The following is a 21,964-nucleotide window of genomic DNA, read 5'->3' as shown; positions in this document are numbered from 1 at the left end:
AAGGACACGGGGGTGCCTTATAGAATTCAAAGACAGAAATGCCTCCAGATTTTAATATGGGACTAGATCAGAAAGCCATCAGGGAAAGCAGAAAGCCGTCAGGGACCCAGTCACTATCTTCTGTTTCTGTTTCTCTTAGGAGAACTGCAACATGTTTCTGTTTTCCAACAGAGCAGTCTTTCCTGTTTCTCTGTTCTCACAGTGGAATATGTTCGCCCTCAGCTCCTGAGTTCATATGGAACAATTCCAACTACCAGAAGACAAGTATGGCAGCCTCTTAGTTGTAATTTCAGACTTTCAGGAAGGAAATCTACCTTGTCCACATTCAGTGATGTGTCTACTTCTGGTCCACTCACCTGGGCCTGAGGACCGGGTCATGCAGTACAATTGGGGCTGCCCATCTTCTAGATGGAGGTCAGTTCTTAGAGAAAGGAATGACTCTTAAGTTCAAAAGACGCTCAAGCTCTTTCCCTTCGGCGTGCCACTGAAGATTCTGGTGTCACCACGGGCCGCCGCCCCACTGGTGTTACCATTATTGTAAGAACAACCCAAAGCCTCTCTTCTCGCGAGGTATTCCTGATGCCAAGATTCTCATCTTTGACCTGGGGCAGAAGAGGGCAAAAGTGGTTGAGTTTCCACTCTGTGGCCACATGGTATCAGATGAATGGAGCCCTGGAGGCTGCCCGAATTTGTGCCAATAAGTACATGATAAAAAGTTGTGGCAAAGATGGCTTTCACATCTGAGTGCGGCTCCACCCCTTCCATGTTATGCACATCAACAAGATGTTGTCCTGTGCTGGGCTGACAGGCTCCAAACAGGTATATGAGGTACCTCTGAAAAGCCCCAGGGCACTGTGGCCAGGGTTCACACTGGTCAAGTCATCGTGTCAATCAGCACCAAGCTGCAGAACAAGGAGTATGCGATTGAGGCCGGGCGCAGGGCCAAGGCCGAGCTCCCTGGCCACCAGAGGATCCACGTCTCAAAGAAGTGGGGCATTACCAAGTTCAATGTGAATGAATGTGAAGACGTGGTGGCTGAGAAACAGCTCATTCCAGATGACTGCAGGGTCAAGTACATCCCCAATCGTGGCCCTCTGGACAAGTGGTGGGCCTGAACTCATGAGGGCTTCCACTATGCTGCCCCTCCTAATGCCCGACAATAAATCCTACTTTCTGTCCACCTGAAAAAAAAAAAGACACCTCAAACTGGCTAGGTATCTACTACAGCAGTGGTCTCCAACCTTTTTGGCACCAGGGACTGGTTTTGTGGAAGACAGTTTTTCCACAGACCAGTGCAGTGCGGGGACGGTGGGGAGGGGGATGGTTTCAGGATGAAACTGTTTCACCTCAGATCATCAGGCATTAGTTAGGTTCTCATAAGGAAAGCACAATCTGGATCCCTTGCATGAGCATTTCCTAGAATCCAGTGCCACAGCTGACCTGACAGGAGATGGAGCTCCCGTGGTAATGTTCACTCACCCAGGGGTTGAGGACTCCTGTACTAGAGCACTCTAGCCTTCTGACCTGAGGAACATGATTTTTAAGATAATGTTATTCATTTAGGAATTCCAATGTCTGGTAAATGACCACCGAGGTCTCAGGATCTGAGTGAGAAAATGAGTATATTCTGTACTTCAGGCTCTATTGAGGATAATGTTAAGGAAAATTCCATTCCAAATTTGTCTCTGAAATAGATCTTTGTGGTCCAAGAGTGAAGATAAGTTAGGCATATGTAGCAGAATATCTTTTTGATATAGTAACCAATGTAAATTTTTCCAAGAATTGCCTGTGATCCTATGACGCTATCCTTTTTGGGCAAGAGATCATGAAAGATCTGGTGCCTCAAGGAAGACTGACAGAGCAGAAGCAAAAACAAAAGGGTCAAGGCAGATTTGTGGCTTTAGCTGTTTTTCAAAGTGATGTGGAATAATATCTAATCGAGAAAGACAATAAAGATTAGAGTAGCAATTATCACACTAGAGAATAGAAAACCAAAGTTGATTCCTTGAAAAGATCAATGAAATTGTCAAATCTTTATCTAGACTTACCAAGAAAAAAAGAGAGAAGACTTAAATTACTAAAATCAGGAATAAGAGAGGAGACATCATTACTGACCTTATAGAAATAAAAAGAATCACAAGAGAATACAGCAAACAATTGTGTACCAACAAATTAGATAAATAAAATGGACAATTTTTACAAAGGTACAAATTACTGAAATAGACTCAAGAGAAAAAGAAAATCTGAATACATCTATAACAAGTGAAGAGATTAAATTATTGAAAAACTACTCGGCAAGAAAAGCCAACACTGAGATAGCTTCACTGGTGAATTCTGCCAATAATGAAGCCTTAGACATGAAAATACTTCCTGGGACCACTTATTTATTCATTTTCTAACAAATATTGGAGAACTTACTGTATGCTAGGGACTTGGAGTACAACAGTAGACAAGACAAAGTCCCTGCTGCCCAAGGGCTTGATTTGTCATGAGAAGAGTTTTAATCAAGGCACAGTTTGTGAGCTACAAGGGAAACTATTGTGAACTCACGGAGTCTGCATAGGACTTTATGGAATGCTGGGTTTGTGTGCAAACAACTGTTTATCTGACTGCAGTCACCTCTATCCATGCTTCCGTCTCCTCTCTCCTCTCCCCTATCCTTCTGCTCCCACCTTTTTCTCCCTCTGTTGAAGCAGCCAGCCCTGCTATTCAGAAGTGAGTACACATGTCTTCTTTGCTGTTAACCACTCTGCAGTTGCTAGACAATCTCACCTGTAGACACAGGAGTGGAAGGTCTTTCCTACGTCTATTCTCAAAGTGTGGATCATCAGACCTCGAAAGAGGATAGGAAGTCATTTTCTCCCTTATCAACCCATCCCAATCTCTCCCTGGCATCTTGTGCTCCAGATGTTGGGGACAGCATTCCAAAATGCTGCTGGAGATGGGCTCTCTCCTACATGTCACCAAGCCGTGCAGTGGAAACCAAGCTCCCACAGCCTCTAGTGTAGAGGAACCTTAAATAACATTCATCTGAAAATCTAGTGATGGTTAATACAGGAACGTGTCCCCTGTATTATTTTTTTCTTTTCTTTTTTTCTTTTTCTTTTCTTTTTTTTTTTTTTTTTTTTTTTTTGAGATAGAGTTTCACTCTTGTTGCCCAGGCTGGAGTGCAATGGCACAGTCTCGGCTCAGTGCAACCTCTACCTCTCAGGTTCAAGCGATTCTCCTGCCTCAGCCTCCCAAGTAGCTAGGATTACAGGTGCTCACCACCATGCCTGGCTAATTTCTGTATTTTTAGTAGAGACAGGGTTTCACCATGTTGGCCAAGCTGGTCTCGAACTCCTGACCTCAGGTAATCTGCCCGCCTCAGCCTCCCAAAATGCTGGGATTACAGGCATGAGCCGCCGCGCCCGACCGGGTCTGAATATTTTCTGTAAGAAACGCTAGCACCCCTCTCAAAGGCCCTATAACCTTTTTTTCATCCTTCACAACTTTCTTCCTTAGCCACCTGGGGTTTGTCTGGGTTCACAGTCAGCGGCACTACACAAGCTCGGCTGGAATGCCTGGCTCTGGGGATTGACAGTGTGGCTCACGTGGCTGCAGGGCTGGCTTCCTGGGCATGCGACCTGTACACTTGGGCACAGGGCTCCACTCAGGCCCCACACTTGGTTTCATGCTCTGCTGTCACCATCTTGAAATTCTCAACTTTTTAAATAAGGAGGCCGCATTTTTATCTTGCACTGGACCCTGCGAATTATGTATCCAGTCCCACAGGGTTGCACTTTGGACCTTTAGGGGGGACTTCTCTGTTGTGTTTCTGAGTCTGGTTAGAGTGGTGATTATTCTCCTGGCTCTGGGGTGGACAGCTGGCATTTGAATCCTGGCTCCTTTACTTACTAGACCCGTGATCTTGAAAGTTCCTCAGCCTCTTGATTTCTTTATCAGTAAAGTAGGATAATAATAGCATGTATCTCATAGGCTCGCTGAGAGGATAAAATATGTTAATACATATGACACACTCAGAATGGTGCCTGGAACATAGTAAAAAGCTGTGCAATGTTGGATGTTTTTGTTGCGCGGCTATTCCAAGGTCACGTTGCTCTGTATCTTTCAGCAGTGTATCTCGCACTTCGTGGTGAATCTGCCTGTTGGATTTAATTAGCTCTGTAATAGTCTCTGTTCATGAAAAGACTGCAGCAGAGTGCGCAAAGTGGGTGTGGAAGGGAGACCCAAGCTCTGCTTTTGCTCTGCCATGGAGCAGAATTCCATGTTAGCTCTCCCTTTTCCTGAACCCACAGACATCCCATCTACTTAAAGCCGTGTTTCCCAAAGTGTGGGCCACGTACCCCTGGACAGGATGATTTTAGGTACCACATAGACCCAGCATTAAACAACATTCCATCTCATAGACAGTTATACATTTCTTATATCCTTTCCATCCGGTGATTATATATAGAAAAATGTCTCCACTCAGTGTTAATACTTTTTTTTTTGGAGACAGAGTTTTGCTCTTGTTGCCCAGGCTGGAGTGCAATGGCTCGATCTCGGCTCACTGCAACCTCCGCCCCCTAGGTTCAAGCGATTCTTCTGCCTCAGCCTCCTGAGTAGTTGGGATTACAGGCGCCTGCCACCATGCCCGGCTAATGTTTTGTATTTTTAGTAGAGACAGGGTTTCACCATGTTGGCCAGGCTTGTCTTGAACTCCAGACCTCAGGTGATCCACCTGCCTCGGCCTCCCAAAGTGCTGGGATTACAGGCATGAGCCGCCGCGGCTGGCCAGTGTTGATAAATTTTTAACATCTCCCACATACTTGCAAATTTTCCCTTTTTAGTAAAGAAAAAATTTTGCCTTCTGAACATGAAAGAAAAAAAAAAAAAGGAAAAAACTGGCCCGGGACTTTGAGCCTGCATCGGACCACAGTATCTAGTTGGAATGTTAAACATTATAATGTTCTCATTATATTTCTTTCTAGGATTAATTTATGAGTAGAGAAACTGGTTTTTCCATGTAAGGTAGTAATCCAAAGTTTCTAACTAGGGGCAAAATAACATGTGAGAAAGTCTAACAGTGTTTAAAAATAAGAAAATATTCCCAAAGAAACCCAGGGCTATGGCCAAAAGCAGAATGGAAGTGTGAGGCCACTGCAGAACAGATTGAGTCAGTTTAACACCAGTTAGCATCAACATCACAAAACATGATTTGTTGTTGTTGTTGTTGTTTTTGAGACGGAGTCTCACTCTGTCTGTTAGGCTGGAGTACAGTGGCATGATCTCAGCTCACTGCAACCGCTGCTTCCTGGGTTGAAGCAATTCTTGTGCCTCGGCCTCCTGAGTAGCTGGAATTACAGGAGTGTGCCACCACACTGACTAATTTACAGCTAATTTTTTTTTTTTTTTTGTATTTTTAGTAGAGATGGGATTTATTTCATCATGTTGGTCAGGCTGGTCTTGAACTCTTGACCTCAAGTGATCCACCCGGCTTGGCCTCCCAAAGGGCTGGGATTATAGATGTGAACCACCGTGCCCGGCCCACAATATGATTTTCATCACAGAAATGTAATACACATTTGGAAATGAAGCAACGAGCAGTGGGGAAAACTAAGGAAGAAGTATGTGCTAAGCAGTGTCTCCCAGGATGGCAAATGGAAGTGCAGCGTAATACAGCTCAGGGTAAGACTGTCTCCAGGGAGGAACCTGCGTGGAGTAAAGAGAGGGAAAAGGAAAGGAGGGTTTTTGGTTTGAAGAAAAGTAGAAAATTGAAAGCCTACGCAGTAGGGAACATGTGTATTCTTTAGACATGACTGTGATCATGCAGACAGTTAAACATCTTTGTGAGCCTCACCTGTCCTTTTGGTGGCATTTCCAAGGCCTGGACGAAGGCCGAAGCTCTCAGTGCCCTGGCTGACTTGGCCCAGATGGAGTCATTGCAGCCTGTTGCTTCCATCATTCTCCCACTCTTTCTTGTGGAGAGCAAATCAGCAAGTCAGCAGTTTCCTTTTAAAGCTCATTTATTTATGTTTTTAAAAAAGTGAATTTAAAGAATAAAAGAATCCAGGGGAAACCTGGATTTAGGAAAGTGGTGAGGGCGTGTGCCATATCTGTTAGTTCCCCACCCCCTTCCCATCCACTCTACACCCTTCTCTGTCCTGCTGTATATGCCGCAGGCCTGTTTAGGCCATGTCAATGTGTTATTTGCCCTCTGGCTTCTGTTGGGGGTCCTTAATGGGGAGCACTAGCAGGAAAATGGGGGAGGAGGAACAGTGAAGTCAGAGAATCTGCTCCTGCTCCCTCCCTGCGGGGTTGCTGCTGGCTGACTGTGTCCCTGTACGGCAGGTCTGCAGCCCCCGGTGCTGCCCCTCCTCTGGCCTCTTCAAGGGTAGCGTAGTAGCAGCTTCTACTGCCAGTAGCTTCAGGGAACTACATTATCCCTGTGGTTTCCCCACAAAAGACTACGGCAAATAGTCCTTTTCTTAAATTCTCCCAACACAGATTGAGCGCACCATCTGTTTTTGGCTGGGCTGCGGCTGATACAAGGTTATTTACAAAGATCAAAGTTTGGGAAACAGTAACCCAGAGGAAATCCACCTGTATTCCCCAAGATCTCTCTGATCCCTCAAACCTTCCAGATATCCAAAGGAGGTAATGGTAAGGGTTAGTAAATGGTGCCATCTTCCTCCCCACCCTTCATCCCCTCTCTTGTTCCAAGTACTTCTTTTAGTTGCTATTTTAATACAGATAATGCAATACTGTTTTCTGCAATCCTACAGAGTATAAATCTCAACTTTTTGTAGGTAACAGAATTCCATTCAAGTAAAACAGTTCAATGATTCAGGTACTCCATGAAGTTTTATTTTTAAAAAATTGTTTACTCTGTACATGTTTCTATTGAATCCTAAGTACAGATATACAAGGAGCTAAAGCAAGTGCAGTTAAGTATGCATGGGAGAGCTAAAATGGGTATGTACATAAGATCAGCAGCAGAAACCAAGCTCTGTAAAATGAGTTCTCCCTCCCCTCCAGGGTGGCTCATTATGGAGAAAATAAGAGCTTTGCCTTTCTCCGTAGCAGTAATGGTCTACAATAAGCTGCACACACACACATCCCTCATCACACCTCCCTCCAAAAAAAAAAATGCAGGGAGATGTGTCCTGCCCAGGTTAAACTATACGCAGGCTATCTTCAGGTCATGAGAAGCAGTCACACTTGCTTGTAAGTTCACCGGTTCGGGTAAGCAGATCACCTTTTCTCTGGAAGAGAAGAGCAATAAGAGAGCAGTGGCTGGTGAGCAGACAGGGCTTGGCATTCTGTGGCTTTTGAATTTCCATGATGTCTGATGAAAGAAGTCTGCAGTCACCTACAATTAAGAGCCAGTTCATGTGGTCCAAGGGCCGGGGGTGGTAAGGTTAATGACATAAATGCCTTCAGAGGAAGGGAAAGGGGATGTGGATTCTGGATCCACACCCATGAATGTGACCCATGATATGTTTGGAGTGGAGGCCACAGAGGAGAAAATATGCAATGAGAAAACTTTGTTCTAATGAAATCTTACATAGAAACTAAATATGTAGAACAAACACAGTCGAATTTCCCCAACCCAAGATGGTCCCACAGGAGGTTCTGGAAAGCTGGGTCTCTGTCATTTCTGCTTCTAAGATGGTAATCACTATGATGAGCTTGAATCTCAACAGGCAGCACATCTAAGGCCAGGACTGATCTTTGATGTGTGTGTGCGTCTGGCGGGGGGAAGTGGATACTGGGGCTTACCTGTGATTGACAGGCAAAAGGGCAGTGCAGAACTTCCCAATAATAGTAGTCCGGTCTTTTTTCCAAACTCGGTTGGAAGACTGAAACTTGAATTTCACTTGCTTTATCTGGCACTGTGGGGTGGCATGAGCTATGATTCCTTTCCCGTGAAGTTGCCGCTTAGGTCTGCAAGGAAAGGGGCAAGGGAAAGTAAAGGACTGCAGCCCTTATGGCCTGTACTTTCCCTTTGGCTCCAATCAGGCTCTGCTGGTGGCACTGGTTGGCTGTCATGCACCAAAGGGTTAGCTCCTTACCACAGTCCTTTGTGTCACCCTCACCAGCCCCTCTGCCCACACCTCCAGCTTTGAATATGACCAAGAAAGTAGTTGTTGATTTTTTAGAGTGAACAAGTGGACACTGCAACAAAATAGTAGCTCCTGGATTTTCATATCTGGAAAAACTGTTCCTCATTCTTGGATTCCCAGCTGGAGGAGACCTTCACCTTCACATCCAATTACCCAGAAGTAGAAACCCTCTTTTAGAACATTCCTTTTCAAAGAATTCTGTGTAAGGACTTTTCTGTTTTAGGCTAAGTATGAATGTGTGGGTGGGAACAGCGACAACAAAACAGATCATGAGGCACAGACAGAGCTGGGTGGAACCCAGGTTTTGTCTTCCCAGCTGTGTGGCTTTGGAAAAGTTACCTAACCTGGCAAGGTGGCTGTGGAGTCACTAGCAACTAGGTGTAAGTCCCAGCTTCCCTACATGCTGCTATGAACTTGAACCACGGGGTTTGGTTCATACTGACTTAGGCCTAGGAGGCTCAGAGTGAAAACAGTATCCAGTTCTGTCTTAACCCACCCTCTTGGCTTTGCCCCTCAGATTCCCTATCTGTTTAAAGATTCAGGCACCACTTTGGACTGAGACAAAGATGAGGGAGGAGTATGAAGTGATCAACCTAGCAGCGTGCTTCCAAAAGGGCTGTGGTACCCCCTAGGTACTAGGTACTGGAGACAAAAGCAAAAAATCGTGAGATTCAATGAGGACAGTCTTCATGCTGAGTGCAAGGCACAGCCCAGCCAGCAGAGCCTGAGGGTGGTGAGCAGGGGATCAGGGAGAGCGCCCAGCAGGGCTGCACCACCCAACTAGGGAAGGAATTTGATTTGTGGGGCCCTTTGTGATCCTCCCTGGCCTCTGAGGGGAACTCTGAGAAAGAGGAAAGAAGGAGGGCGCTGCGTTCCTCTCGGCGGGGGGCGGGGGCCAGGGGGTGTGGGGAGCCACCCCTGCCAACTCGGTTTCCTGTTCGTTTCTGGCCTTCACAGAGTGATGACAAGGCTTCTTTGTGTTCTTTTTGGTCCAGGGTTAGTCATATATCTTGTTTTTTCCTTCTAAGAGAAGATCATTATAATTTTGTTTAAAAACCAGTCCCTCTTTTTTTTAATTCACAAGTCTTTTGAAATACCTCAGAGGAAAAAATAAGATTGTTTCCTTTAAGAAACAGCTTAGATTGAAGAGTTTGTAAAATTCAAGGAATATGAAAAATCTTTTAAGTGAGTGATTTGGGGAGTTGGCCCAGGTTAATTCTCCAATTAGAAGAAAATCTTAGAGTCGCGTAAAGCTATAGAAATTTGGAGAAAGACCACACGTAACCTTCTCCCCATTTTTCCCCCAGTTTCTGATCTGCAAGAAGTGAATCATGTTCTGGTGCCTTCTTCAAAAGAGTTATGTGAACCCGCTCGGGGAGGAAGAAGCGCTAATCTGTGGACGTTGACTGGAATTCTTCGGGGAGCTTTTGAAGTGTAGCTGTGGAGCCTGTGCCCAGAGACCCTGATGTGATTGTTCTGGGGTGGGGGGCTTGGCATCAATTTTTTTTTTTTTTTTGAGACGGAGTTTCGCTCTGTTGCCCAGGCTGGAGTGCAGTAACGCAATCTCGGCTCACTGCAAGCTCCGCCTCCCAGGTTTACGCCATTCTCCTGCCTCAGCCTCCCGAGTAGCTGGGACTACAGGCCCCCGCCACCACGCCCGGCTAATTTTTTTTTTTCGTATTTTTTAGTAGAGAGAGGGTTTCATCGTGTTAGCCAGGATGGTCTCGATCTCCGGACCTCGTGATCCACCCGTCTCGGCCTCCCAAAGTGCTGGGATTACAGACTTGAGCCACCGCTCCCGGCGGGCATCAATATTTTTTAAAGCTCTCCAGGTGATTCTAATGTGCAGCCAGAGGTGTGGGTCATTTTCATGACTCCTGCCAGTGTTTTTGGACCTACCAATGGGCTAGAAGATGACGAAAACACCCTTCTAGAAGTAGCACAACCTTGAGCGGGTCTAATGAAAGGTATTTGGCTTACTGATACATAGCCACAGTCTGCAAGGCCCTGTGGGCACCTGCAGGCCTGTGTTGGAAACCTGATGGCTATATGTAGCTGTGTGACCTTGGGTGAGCCAGAAGGAACACCAGCTACTGGCCAGGGATTTGGGAGCGAAGAAGTGCGCTCCTTCCAGCAGAAACTTGTAGTGCCTCTTAGCAGAGTTCACGTCCAACATCCCAGCCTGAGAAACATCTCCAAACTCACATCTGATCTCATCACTGTCCTGTTTAAAACTCCCAGTGGCTCTCCAAACTACTCTCAGGATAAAAAAACTTGTCCTTCAAAGCCTGGCAGGGTCTGACCCTGACTTGCCTCTCCAGCCCCACACCATCCCCGTAACCCTAAATCTGTGCTCCATACACATCAGAAGTGTCACTTTCTCCCTAAGCCTGGCCTGGGTAGCTCCTGGAAAGCCTCCAAATCTCTGCTCATCATTTCCTTAGACTCGGTCAGGCTCCGTCTTCCATGCTTTCACTCTCAGGGCATTGCTGACACATTTAAGTGTGTATGCACCGGTCATTTCCCTGTTTGCTCTGGATTGATCTGTTCCCCTGCAGGTTCCCCCACCAGCAGGTTCCAGTGAGGTCTAACCCAGTGGAAGCACGCTCAGGTGGGTGGCTGCTTTGGGCAGGGATTCCAGACGGGCTGCACTTCCCATGGGTTCAGCTCCTGCCAAGCAGCCTTCCCTGTGGACCCAGCTTTGCCAGTGCCACTCCTGCTTTGTCTCTCTAGCTTAGGGTGGTCGTGGCTCCTGTTGTGAGTACATTCTGCATTGTGTCCCCATCTCTCAGTTTTTCAGCTCATCCAACACACTTGTAATGAGTTCGCCGTGCTAAATTCCTTCTCTTGGACCTCCTCTGTTTTCCTGACCGGACTCTGACTGAGACAGTGACATTATCTGACAGTCTGTCTGCCGCTGGCTTGTGAACAACGAACCAGTTGCTTTTTAAAGAAGTATGCACCATGGCTGCTGCCTTCCTATCCCCTGCAGGCTGTGGCTCCCTACAGTTGGGGTTCTTTACCCTCTCACTTCAAGCGTAGTTCCACCAGCCCCCAAACCCAAGTCTGCCCCAACAAAGGAAGGGAATGATTAGCCCCAGTTCCAGGAATCATCAAGCCCTCCTGGCCGCCAGTCTGGCCCTCAGCTTGCACTCCTTTGCTGACTGACCCTGTGCCTCAGATTCCATTCTGATAACTAACCTAGAACTGCTCTCCTTTCCCAGGAGTGGGTGCTCTCCAGGCTCTGGCTAGCCCTCCCTGGGCTGGTGACTGAGGCCCTCCTCCCTACTGACATCCCTGATACCCGCACTGCCTGGATTCCAGAGTACTGTTTCCTCTCAGGGACCTGATTCCTAGGTCCTCTCCACCATGTTGGCATGGCATGTTGCGACATGCCGTCCCTGCTGCCTGCCTGCCCTGCCTGCTCTCATCTGAATCTGTTATACTTGGACCCACTACTGAGCAGCTCCCCAGCCTGTGTCTGTGGCTGGATCTAGAGTAGGTGCTGCCCCCAGCCGAGCTGGCTGGGCCCCGGAATCCGCAATCACACAGTACCTGACCTGGGTTGTCCATGTGTGTAAAATGAAAAAGTAACCAGCTCCTAAGGGAAGGGGTCAACCAGGTGGGACACTTACGTACATGGTGATCTTAGATGAGAAGGTGACGTTACTGCTAAGGAAAGTAACCTCGATGTTGGTGTCCTTTCTTCTCAGTTGCTTCAAGTGAAACTCCACGAGGCTGTGATGCACTAGGAAACCAAAGCACAACAGAGACTGGGCCAGAGGGCAGAAGGTACAATGAGCAAAAACCCCAGAGAGCAGCAGTGTGGTTGGGAATCTTGGCTCTATCTCTTAGTAGTTGTGTGCCCAGGAGGAGATTACCTATAATCTCAGATCCTCAGTTTCCTCAAGTGTAAATTGAGGATAATAAAAATAGACACTTGGCCGGGCGCAGTGGCTCATGCCTGTACTCCCAGCACTTTGGGAGGCCGAGGTGGGTGGATCACCTGAGGTCAGGAGTTTGAGACCAGCCTGACCAACATGGTGAAACCCCATCTCTACTAAAAATACAAAAATTAGCTGGGTGTGATGGTGCACATCTGTAATCCCAGCTACTCAGGAGGCTGAGACAGGAGAATCGCTTGAACTCAGGAGGCGGAGCTTGCAGCGAGCAGAAATCGCACCACTGCACTCCAGCCTGGGCGGCAGAGCAAGACTCCGTCTCAAAAAAATGAAAAAAAAAGTAGACACCCTAGGCCTGAGATAAATAGGTTAATATGTATGAAGTCCTCAGGCCAGTGCCTGTGCCTAGGAAGCATTCAGTAATGTTGGTTTTTGTTATTTTGTAATACTACTGTTTTACTTCCCCTTGTTTTCTCACATTTTCATGGTGGGATGATCTTGAATGAACCAAATGCATCTGTCATATATGGCTATCCTTTGAATGTTTGTGTCCCCTCCAAATTCATGTTTAAACTGAATGCTTTGTGCAACAGTATTCAGAGGTGGGGCCTTTGGGGGAAGGGATTACATCATGGGGGCTCTACTATCATGAATGAAATAGTGCCTTATACAAGGGCTCAAGGGAATTGGCAAGGCCCTTTTTTGACGTCCTGCCTTCTGCTGTGTGTGAACGCAGTATCTGTCCCCTCTGGAGAACGCAACAGCAAAGCACCTTCTTGGAAGCAGAGAGTGCAACCCTTATAGACATGGAATGCCGGCGCCTTGATCTGGGACTTCCCAGGCTCCAGAGCTGTGGGAAAATAAATTTCTGAGCTTTGTAAGTTACCCAGTCTCAGGTACGGTGTCATAGTAGCACAAATAGACTAAGACATAAACTAAAGATTTAACTCGTAAGGTCAGGCACGGTGGCTCACGCCTGTAATCCCAGCACTTTGGGAGGCCGAGGCGGGCGGATCACCTGAGGTCAGGAGTTCGAGACCAGCCTGGCCAACACGGTGAAACCCTGTCTCTACTAAAAATATAAAAATTAGCCGGACATGATGGTGGGCATCTGTAATCCCAGCTACTCAGGAAGCTGAGGCAGGAGAAGCACTTGAACCCGGGAGGCAGAGGTTGCAGTGAGCCGAGATGGCGCCATTGCACTCCAGCCTGGGCGACAAGAGTGAAACTCTGTCTCAAAAAAAAAAAAAGAGAGAGAGAGAGAGAATTAACTCATAAAATATAGCAACGGCCCTGCTTCCTCTCCACACACCCAGCGTCAGGAAAGGAGGCTGTGTGTATAGGAGACTGCTCCTCGCCCTGCGGCCACTGGTTGCCTATGTGGCATCTGGACTCTCCTTTGAGCAGCGTGGATGCTGGAGTTCTCAAGGTGAGTATCGCCAACGTAGACTGGATGTAAAACGTGGGCCACGGTGATATCCCTGGGACCTGTTGTCCCTCTGACAAGAGAAGGTAAGAAAGATTACAGGCCAGGCATGGTGGCTCACACCTGAAATCCTGGTACTTTGGGAGGCCAAGGTGGGCAGATAACTTGAGCCCAGGAGTTCAAGACCAGCCTGGGCCACATAGCAAGACCCAGTCTCTACACAAAAACAAAAACAAAAAATTAGCTGGGCATGTAGTATGTGCCTATATTCCCAGCTACTTGGGAGGCTGAGATGGGAGGATCACCTGAGCCAGGGAGGTTGTGGCTACAGTGAACCGTGACTGTGCCACCACACTCCAGTCTGGGTGACAGTGGGAGACCCTGTCTCAAAAAAAAAAAAAAAGAATTAAAAAATTTAAGAAAAGCCAGTCGCAGTGGCTCACGCCTGTAATCCCAACACTTTGGGAGGCTCAGGCGGGCAGATCACCTGAGGTCAAGAGTTCGAGACTAGCCTGGCCAACATGGTGAAACCCTGTCTCTACTAAAAATACAAAAAAAGTAGCCAGTCATGGTGGTGGATGCCTGTAATCCCAGCTACTCAGGAGGCTGAGGCAAAAGAATTGCTTGAACCCAAGAGGCAGAGGTTGCAGTCAGCCGAGATCATGCCACTGCTCTCCAGCCTGGGTGACAGAGTAAGGCTCTGTCTCTAAATAAATAAATAAATAAATAAGAAAAGAAAGATTACAGTTTCCCTAACACACTGTCCCTTTTTTTATTAAGGGGTAGGTGCACCTGGTGGCATTTTGCAATCGCTTTAGTCTCAGGGAATTTTCCCAGGCTCCTTTGGTGATGGAGATACAGCTAGAGATGCAATCCTTCACCTCTACTCTACCTGTACTTTTTCATTTGCCATATTTTATGGGCTAACATTGGGGAGGGGAACATAAACTGGATGCAGGTGAACTCAGCACTAAGTTGGAGGAGTGCTATGGCCCATCTGGGCTCCCTGGGGTAACAGGGCTCACCAAAAGGTGCCAAGATGCCAAGAATCCACGAGAAAAAAAGAGCCTTGACTGTTTCCCCTCCACAGAGGAGGACATCTGACACCACACCCCATCTGTTTCTCCTTCTCAGATGTTACTATGGGATATCAATTGTTATGGGGACAGGCAAGGGCTGAACTGGAATGGATGATATTTGCAATGTGGAAAAAATAACTAACTTACATAAGCTTTAGGAATTTAATTCTCAGGGCTGAGTTTGCTATATTATATTATTAATACTTCTTCCTTTGCTAGCAGGTATCATTGATTAAGAAAGTTTTCTAAGATTCTGTTTCTTCTTCTTTTTTTTTTTTTTTTTTTTAAGAAACAGGTTCTTGCTCTGTTGCCCAGGCTGGAATGCAGTAGCATAACCAGCTCACTGCAGCCTCCAGCTCCTGGGCTCAAGCAATCCTCCCACCTCAGCCTCCCTAGTAGCAAGGACTACAGGTGAGCACCATCATGCCTGCCTAATTGTAAACAATTTTAGGAGAGACTGGGTCTCATTATGTTACCCAGGCTGGTCTCAAACTCCTGTCCTCAAGCGACCCTTCCACCTCTGCCTCCCAAAGTGCTGGGATTACAGATGTGAGCCACTACGCCTGGCCTGCTTCTTTCTTCACTAAATTACCCTGGAGGCCCCAAGGGAGCCAGGCCTAATGTTGGGTGGGTGGGAATTAGTGGAATCAAATGTGCACAGGAACATGTCTCATGTCATACAACATAGAGTCCTGGGTGGTGGGTCAGGAGGCCTGGATCCAAGCCCCAACCCTGCTGCTTACAAACCATGCTGCCTTGCCTAAGACACTGAGCCTCTCCATGCTTCAGTTCCCTCATCTGCAAGCAATAGCCCCCAACTTATCACACAGGACATGGTAAGGATGGGGTGAAGTAACGGAGAGAAGGTACACTATGTGAAAAACTGTTCTATGAGGGAATATATTGTATAAAAGTTATTTGTTAGAAGATCCTTTGCCCATACTGGTGCATGCCTGGCACAGGTCAACATTGCTGAAGTCAAAGCAGGCCAACGGTGCTAGGCATGGGAGCCCAGTGCCATGATGGCCTAAGAGTAGCTGGAGAGCTGCTTCTCCCTACCCACTCCTGAACATACCCATATCTGTCCAGGGAGAGCAGGGAGGATCCAGCTTCCATCCCTAGAAGTGACAGCTTACGGCAGAGCATGCAGGCAGGCATGCCTGTTTCTGTACCCCTCTGTGGTTTTGGAACCAACATGGCTATGCTTCTGGAGGCATGGGGAGGTGGTCTCACAACAAATATGAAACAGTCAGAAAAAGTATGGCTCTGTGAACCCCCTCAGCAGGGACCTTAACATGCTTTTAACCTCCAGGCATTCCCCAAACTTTCCTGCCAGGTGTATTCTTAGCTGCACAGACATAGAGGCGCCAGCTCAGGTTGCTGTGAATCTGCCCAGCAGCTGGAATTAAAAGCCAGGACATCTGGTCCTGGCAGCACCGCGTCCACCACCAGACAAAACATCCTCCCACATGCCAGCTCTGATGGGGTGGCGCTGACAGAAGGGGAGCTGAGACATACGGCCTGCAGACAGCAGGTTTTCAGAAGATGGAACCATGGTTGTGGCGAGGAAGGAGTATAGATTTTAGAGTCAGAAGACCTGGAATTGATTTCTGACCTTTTCACCCAGCTGTGGAGCCTTAGGCATGCCACTTGGTCTCTCAGAGCTTCCCTTTCCCTACGTCTCCCAGTGGGTTGTCAAATGAGCTGTTAAGGATGTGAAAAGCCACAGTTGACTCTGTAGTCCACTTTGTTCCTAAGAGGTAGCCATAAATTTTCTCTGGCATGAAGGTAGAAACACCCTAACTATTCCTCTCCCAAATTCTCCGATTGACTAAGGGAAGGAAATTATTACTGATTGGGTTCCAGTCCCAGTACTAGTGACCTCCTGTGTCCATTTTATTTTATACTCACAATTGATTCTTTAAAGTAGGTACTGTTATGGTTCCTGTATTCACATAAGGATATAGAGTTCAGAGAGTTTAAATAACCTGCTCCTGATCACACAGCTGGTAAATAGAGAAGCTGAGATTCAAATCCAGGTCTAGGTGAGCACAGAGTCTGAGCTCTGGGCTCCATATCACATGGTACCAGGCCTTCTAGTACCAGGAAGATATTGTCACAAAGATCCCTCCACTGACCCGACACGAACTGACCAGAAAATCAGTTAAAATTGGGTGGCATACAGTTTATATCCAAACCAGCATGCTTTATCCTGTACACATGATAAAGCAGACAGGATCCCAGGATAACCAGCATAAACCAGGAAATATAGTCACCCTAGTTAAGATGCACATAATATAGAGAAGGATGATGGTTCAGCTTGTAATGTATTTCATGGATTCCGGACACACTTTTCTTTCACATTTAACATTGTTACAACCATTAGCATCCTAGCTTCAAAGAAATGCCATGGTTAGGAGTAACAGTGGGAAGCCGGAATGCATCTGTGAAGGGGAAGGAGAGCAGAGGGAAAGGTTCAGTATTTCCCAGGGACCCCCACCTTGGAGGCTGCCAGGGTGAGAAACACATAGGGTGGGCACCAAGAAGTGGGAAATGAGAGAGCAGAAAGGAGATGGCCAGAGGACACTCCTAAACACCACTCTAGAGAAGACCCACTGGAGGGTAAATTTGGAGGGTCGGAGGAAATAGGACCAGTAGATAGACGGTAAGAAGCCCCAAGTCCTCATCTGAAGAGCAATCGGTTGGACTCTGAAAGTTTTGGTTCAGACCAGGGGCTGTTGTCCCACCTCCGGTGTTGCCTTTGCCCTTATCATTCATTCCCACCCAGACTACCACACTGGGCTGGGCACAGCCCAAGCCGAAGCCCTGGACTCTTCTGGTGGCACCCTGGCAGAGCTGAGCTCATGCATTTCCCCCTACTCACTGCAGTACGGAGCATTGGAAGTAGTCAGGAGGTAGACTTTCACTTCCTTGGGAAGTGGCTCTATCTTGACACCGCCGTGTTCCACCAGGCCTGAAAATAAAGAAGCAAAGAAGCAGAGTCCTGAGAAGGCTATCTTAGGGTCCCACAGCACCCAGCCACATGTTTATTAATTCACGCACCCATTTATTCCACAGACATCTACACTCCACACGCACTATGAGAGCGCAGAAAGGAGAATGCAGAAAGGAGACAGCCAGAGGACACTCCTAAACACCACTCTAGAGAGAAAACCCACTGGAGGGTAAATTTGGAGGGTAGGAGGAAATAGGATCAGTAGATAGACGGTAAGAAGCCCCAAGTCCTCATGCTGTATTCTGAGGTGAGTCCTGGGATCCCAGCAACTCGGTCCAGTGGGCAGTAAACACACACATAAATGGCACTATGCTTTTTAGATCATCTGACTCATTCTTGGCAGGTAATTATAGGAAATCTGAAACTGCATCTCTAACTTGCAAAACCAATCTCCTATAGCAGTTGTTTTCATGACACTTACATCCCGTGCAGTGGGAGCACGGTGAAGCACGAAGTGTTTGACCTGAAGACTAGTGGATGACAGGTGGGGAGAGCGCATTTTGGGAAGAGAGTATGGTTATGGCCAAGGCACACAGGTGAGGAAGCCTGATGTACACTTGGAAGTACAAGTAGTTAGCACCGTCCGGTGTTCAGTGCAAGGGAAAGTGTAGTGAGACATGAGGCTGGGCAGACAGTGTGAAGCGGCTGTTATGTCTGTGGGTCCATGGCATGTAGGGGAAACTGACATATGCACAATGAGTAGGAAATAATGTTGACTTGTTCTATCATGGGAAGCTACCCTACTTTACTATTTTGTCAAGCTGGTACCCATTTCACTCATATAAGCAGTAGCAAGCTGCTACAGTTGAGTGGCAGCCAGGGGTAGCGGGAAGCAAGAGAGTGTGGGAAGGAGAGAAACCGTTTCCACTGCCCAGGAGTTTTTCCTGGAGCTCTTCATCCTGGATAACCACAAGATATTCATAGCAATGGTCTACACAAGTGAGTTAGAGGCCAGATCCTGCAGCCTTCCTGGCATCCTTTCCCCAGACTGGCCTGGATCATCCAAGAAGGTACCCAAGCCCCCCAGCAATTAGGCATCTCCCCAGCTGCCATGAGACCACCAGAATCTCAGACCTCTAATGTGGGTCTTGTGTTCCACTCTTAGGGATTCCCCACCACACAGAGAATTAGGGTCTATGAAGAACTGGAGAATGGCAAGAAGTGAGAAAGATCTATAAGCAGCATCTGGTCCAAGAGTGGGGGGACCTGTATGTGGGAAGGGTGTGTGTGGAGCAAGGATGGCCATAGGGAACACTATAGAGGGTGAGGGTTGGGGCACGAGAACCAACCATCCATCTCCAAGTAAGAACAGGCTGAGCACCTCATTGCTTAATTTTCTTTTCCCCAATTGGATAGAATTCTTGACCACAGGAGATCAGGACATTAAGAGGGGACAAGTAGTAGGGCTTGAACTTTCCTCGCATTGTCAAAGGAAGTCAAAGGGGAAGCACTTTACCTATCCTTGGGCAGGAAAGCAGAAAAGGGTTAAAACAATCCAGACAGTGTCCGGCAAGGAAGGCCGTGTAGCTGTCACAGGGAAAGGCCATCAGTGGACAGGAATTCTCCAGGGCGCTGATGTAGAGGTGCACGGCTCTCATGTGATCACAGATCAGATAACTATAACCTGAACAGAGAAAAAACACAACCAAAGTTTCAGTCAAGACAAATGGAATTCCCTCTGTGCTGCTCACTGAAACTCTATTGAATTTTATATTCCAGCAAGCTGTAAATAAATGCATGTGAGTCCCCTCAAATCACTGTTTCAAAATATTAGTGTACATGGTTACTACATTCTACTTTTTCATTTTACTTTTCCTGAGATACATAAGCATAATCCATCAAGAAAATTGCTTGATTTGAGATGCATTCTTTCTTTTCTTTTCTTTTTTTCTTTTGAGACAGAATCTCACTCTGTTGCCCAGGCTGGAGTGTAATGGCATGATCTCGGTCCACTGCAACCTCTGCCTCCTGGGTTTAAGTAATTTTTCTGCCTCAGTCTCCTGAGTAGCTGGGCTAACAGGTGCACACCATCACACTTCACAAATTTTTGCATTTTTCATAGAAACAGGGTTTTGCCATGTTGGCCAGGCTGGTCTCGAACTCCTGACCTCAGGTGATCCACCTGCCTCAGCCTCCCAGAATGCTAAGATTACAGGTGTGAGCCACCATGCCCTGGCCTTGAGATGGATTCTTATATGATCATGCAAACTCTCCTTCATAAAATGGGAATATATAGAGAGTTGATGATGCTGCCCCACTTCTCAAAATGGGTATTTGTGCATATTTTTACTTTCTTCATCATCACCCATACAACAAATTTTTTACAACCTCATTATACCCAACATCAGCCGCAGTTTATGGTCGATCACTCTCTACAGCCAATGTGCTGAGGTTCACCGGGCCAAATGACTGATATGCTGAATTTGTCAAATATCCCAGTTTACCAAAACTTAGTTTCATTGTTATTTACTATTTAAGTTTGCAGCATTCGACATTGGTTAAATTGGCTGGAACTAAGAAGTATGTGGTGAGCTACAACTCCAGGGTCCTGGGGTCTTCAAACTCTCCCTACACCTTGAGACCTCGTTGCTGAGACCTGCAACCAAAGCCAAGCAGAATTTTGACTTTCCTTTCCCCTGTGGTTGGGACACTCTCTATGGTCAAGCTCTTTCCAGCTGCAACAGGGAACTGGGGCAGAGACAAACTAAACCCTTCTCAAATTGTGTTATGGAGAAAAAGTGAAAAGTGGTCAATTGAAATGCCACCAAATCTTCAAAAGCCATTGAAACCAAACTCGTATTTTATCAGAATTGCTGAGAAATTCACAAATTGCAAAAAGAAGCATGTTTTTGGAAAACTAGTAAATTTGGTAAAATCAATGAGTAGTTATTCAATAAGATTGTCAAAGGAATCCTTAAAATGTTAAAAATTTAGTAAAGCAAGACAAGACTAAAAACATAGTAAACAGAACTCAGCATTTTAAATTTTTATATGAAATGCTGATATATTGGCTATATTCATAAGATATAAGAAAACCAAATAATTATTGATCTTAGCTTTTGACACATTTAGTATGCTAAGAATATATCAATAAATATATTAAAAAGAACATTCCAGAAGGCTATATTTAAAGAGAGGAAATGTCCGGTCATTGAGTGTGTTCAAAAAGATCACCTTGAAAACAATTTTAGAGAACTGTTAGAGTTGGTAAATGTGGTGAAATGACTGGGCAGTGAATTGATCCTTCTGCTCACTAGCTTTGGGCAAGATGGCTTGCTTCTGCCAAAGCAAGGCTCTGTAGAGGATGCAGTTGGTGTGGACTGTGCCACACCCTCCCCTCAAATGCCTGGGCTCTGAAGACGTCCATCCTTGAATACACTCTGAGTAAGGCATTATGGGACATAGCAAAGGACACTTGTCAAGCAGACCCTCTGTGGGCCATTCTGGCTGACTCAACACAACAGCTGTTGGTGAATTCCAATCTCTGGGGTCACCAAATACCAACTTTTACTGGATTTCTGACCTGCATAAAAGTAGGTGGGGCAGCCGGGTTGGTCTTGGCCTCCATTGACAAAGTAGTCCACGTGTCCAACGGGAATCCGAATACCGAAATCTGAAAGGAGACAGAACTCCATTAACTTCTTTGCTTCAGGGAGTTGGCTGGCAGCAGACCTCAAACTCTGACCTCAGGAGCCCACCCACTGTCTGCCCCGTCACTTCTAAGTGCTGTGAGACTTCACAGGATGAGCCCTCAGACAGATTTTCCTTTCCTTTCCTTTTCTTTTCTTTTCTTTCTTTCTTTTTTTTTTTTTTTTTTTGAGACAGAGTTTCACTCTTGTCACCCAGGCTGGAGTGCAGTGGTGCGATCTCTCACTGCAACCTCTGCCTCTTGGATTCAACGATTCTCCTGCCTCAGCCTCCGAGTAGCTGGGATTACAGGCTCATGCCACCACACCTGGCTAATTTTTGTTTTTTTTTTTTTTTTTTTAGTAGAGACAGGGTTTCACCAGGTTAGTCAGGCTGGTCTCAAACTCTTGACCTCAGTTGATCCACCCACCTCAGCCTCTCAGTTTTCTAAAGGGATTTTTCATGCTAAAAGGAACCAAAGAGATTCAGTTGGTAAGATGCTCATATTTGCCTAAGAAAATCAAGAAAAATATCCTGTAACACAAGGTTTTGTAACTCAGTAAATGTTATAAACTTGGTAAATTTCCTCATTGAGTAGTATCAGTTTTCTTTTGAGTAATAGTTCAGGTAAACATGTTTGGGGTCACATTTCCACAGTCCCCCCTAAAACATATCTTTGTGCTCTCCTGAGTGGAAATAGGACACGGCTCCAGAGCTGAGGTAAGAGAGCATCTTCTGCCCTCATTCTGTCCCTGTGATCAACTCCTGGATGCTCCACTGTGGCAGACTTGAGCCCTCAGACTGGC

At 46.5% G+C, this 21,964-nt stretch overlaps 1 protein-coding gene and 1 pseudogene across 3 annotated transcripts in view; one reads left to right on the top strand and one right to left on the bottom strand.

The window, feature by feature from the left end:
- The first annotated feature begins 488 nt into the window (after window positions 1–488).
- On the top strand, window positions 489–1,195 carry LOC100998463 (annotated as a pseudogene).
- Window positions 1,196–6,819: 5,624 nt separating this feature from the next.
- PLA1A (phospholipase A1 member A) overlaps window positions 6,820–21,964 on the bottom strand; it is a 32,652-nt gene continuing 17,507 nt past the window's right edge. For 2 of the 3 annotated variants that reach the window (XM_003893968.5, XM_009200051.4), the window contains 6 exons: window positions 21,055–21,144; window positions 18,988–19,155; window positions 17,400–17,489; window positions 11,748–11,856; window positions 7,765–7,929; window positions 6,820–7,247 (listed from right to left, as the gene is read on the bottom strand). In XM_003893968.5, coding sequence (XP_003894017.1) covers window positions 7,163–7,247; window positions 7,765–7,929; window positions 11,748–11,856; window positions 17,400–17,489; window positions 18,988–19,155; window positions 21,055–21,144 — 707 coding nt within the window. In that variant the 3' untranslated portion in view covers window positions 6,820–7,162. Of the gene's footprint in view, window positions 7,248–7,764; window positions 7,930–11,743; window positions 11,857–17,399; window positions 17,490–18,987; window positions 19,156–21,054; window positions 21,145–21,964 lie in introns of all 3 variants that reach the window. The other variant, XR_643431.4, reaches the window with a different exon arrangement.

The sequence above is a fragment of the Papio anubis genome, chromosome 2 (assembly GCF_008728515.1).
Source record: "Papio anubis isolate 15944 chromosome 2, Panubis1.0, whole genome shotgun sequence".
Classification (NCBI taxonomy): Eukaryota; Metazoa; Chordata; class Mammalia; order Primates; family Cercopithecidae; genus Papio; species Papio anubis.
Note: the sequence above shows the minus strand (reverse complement) of the source record. Positions and strands in the feature narration are given on the sequence as shown.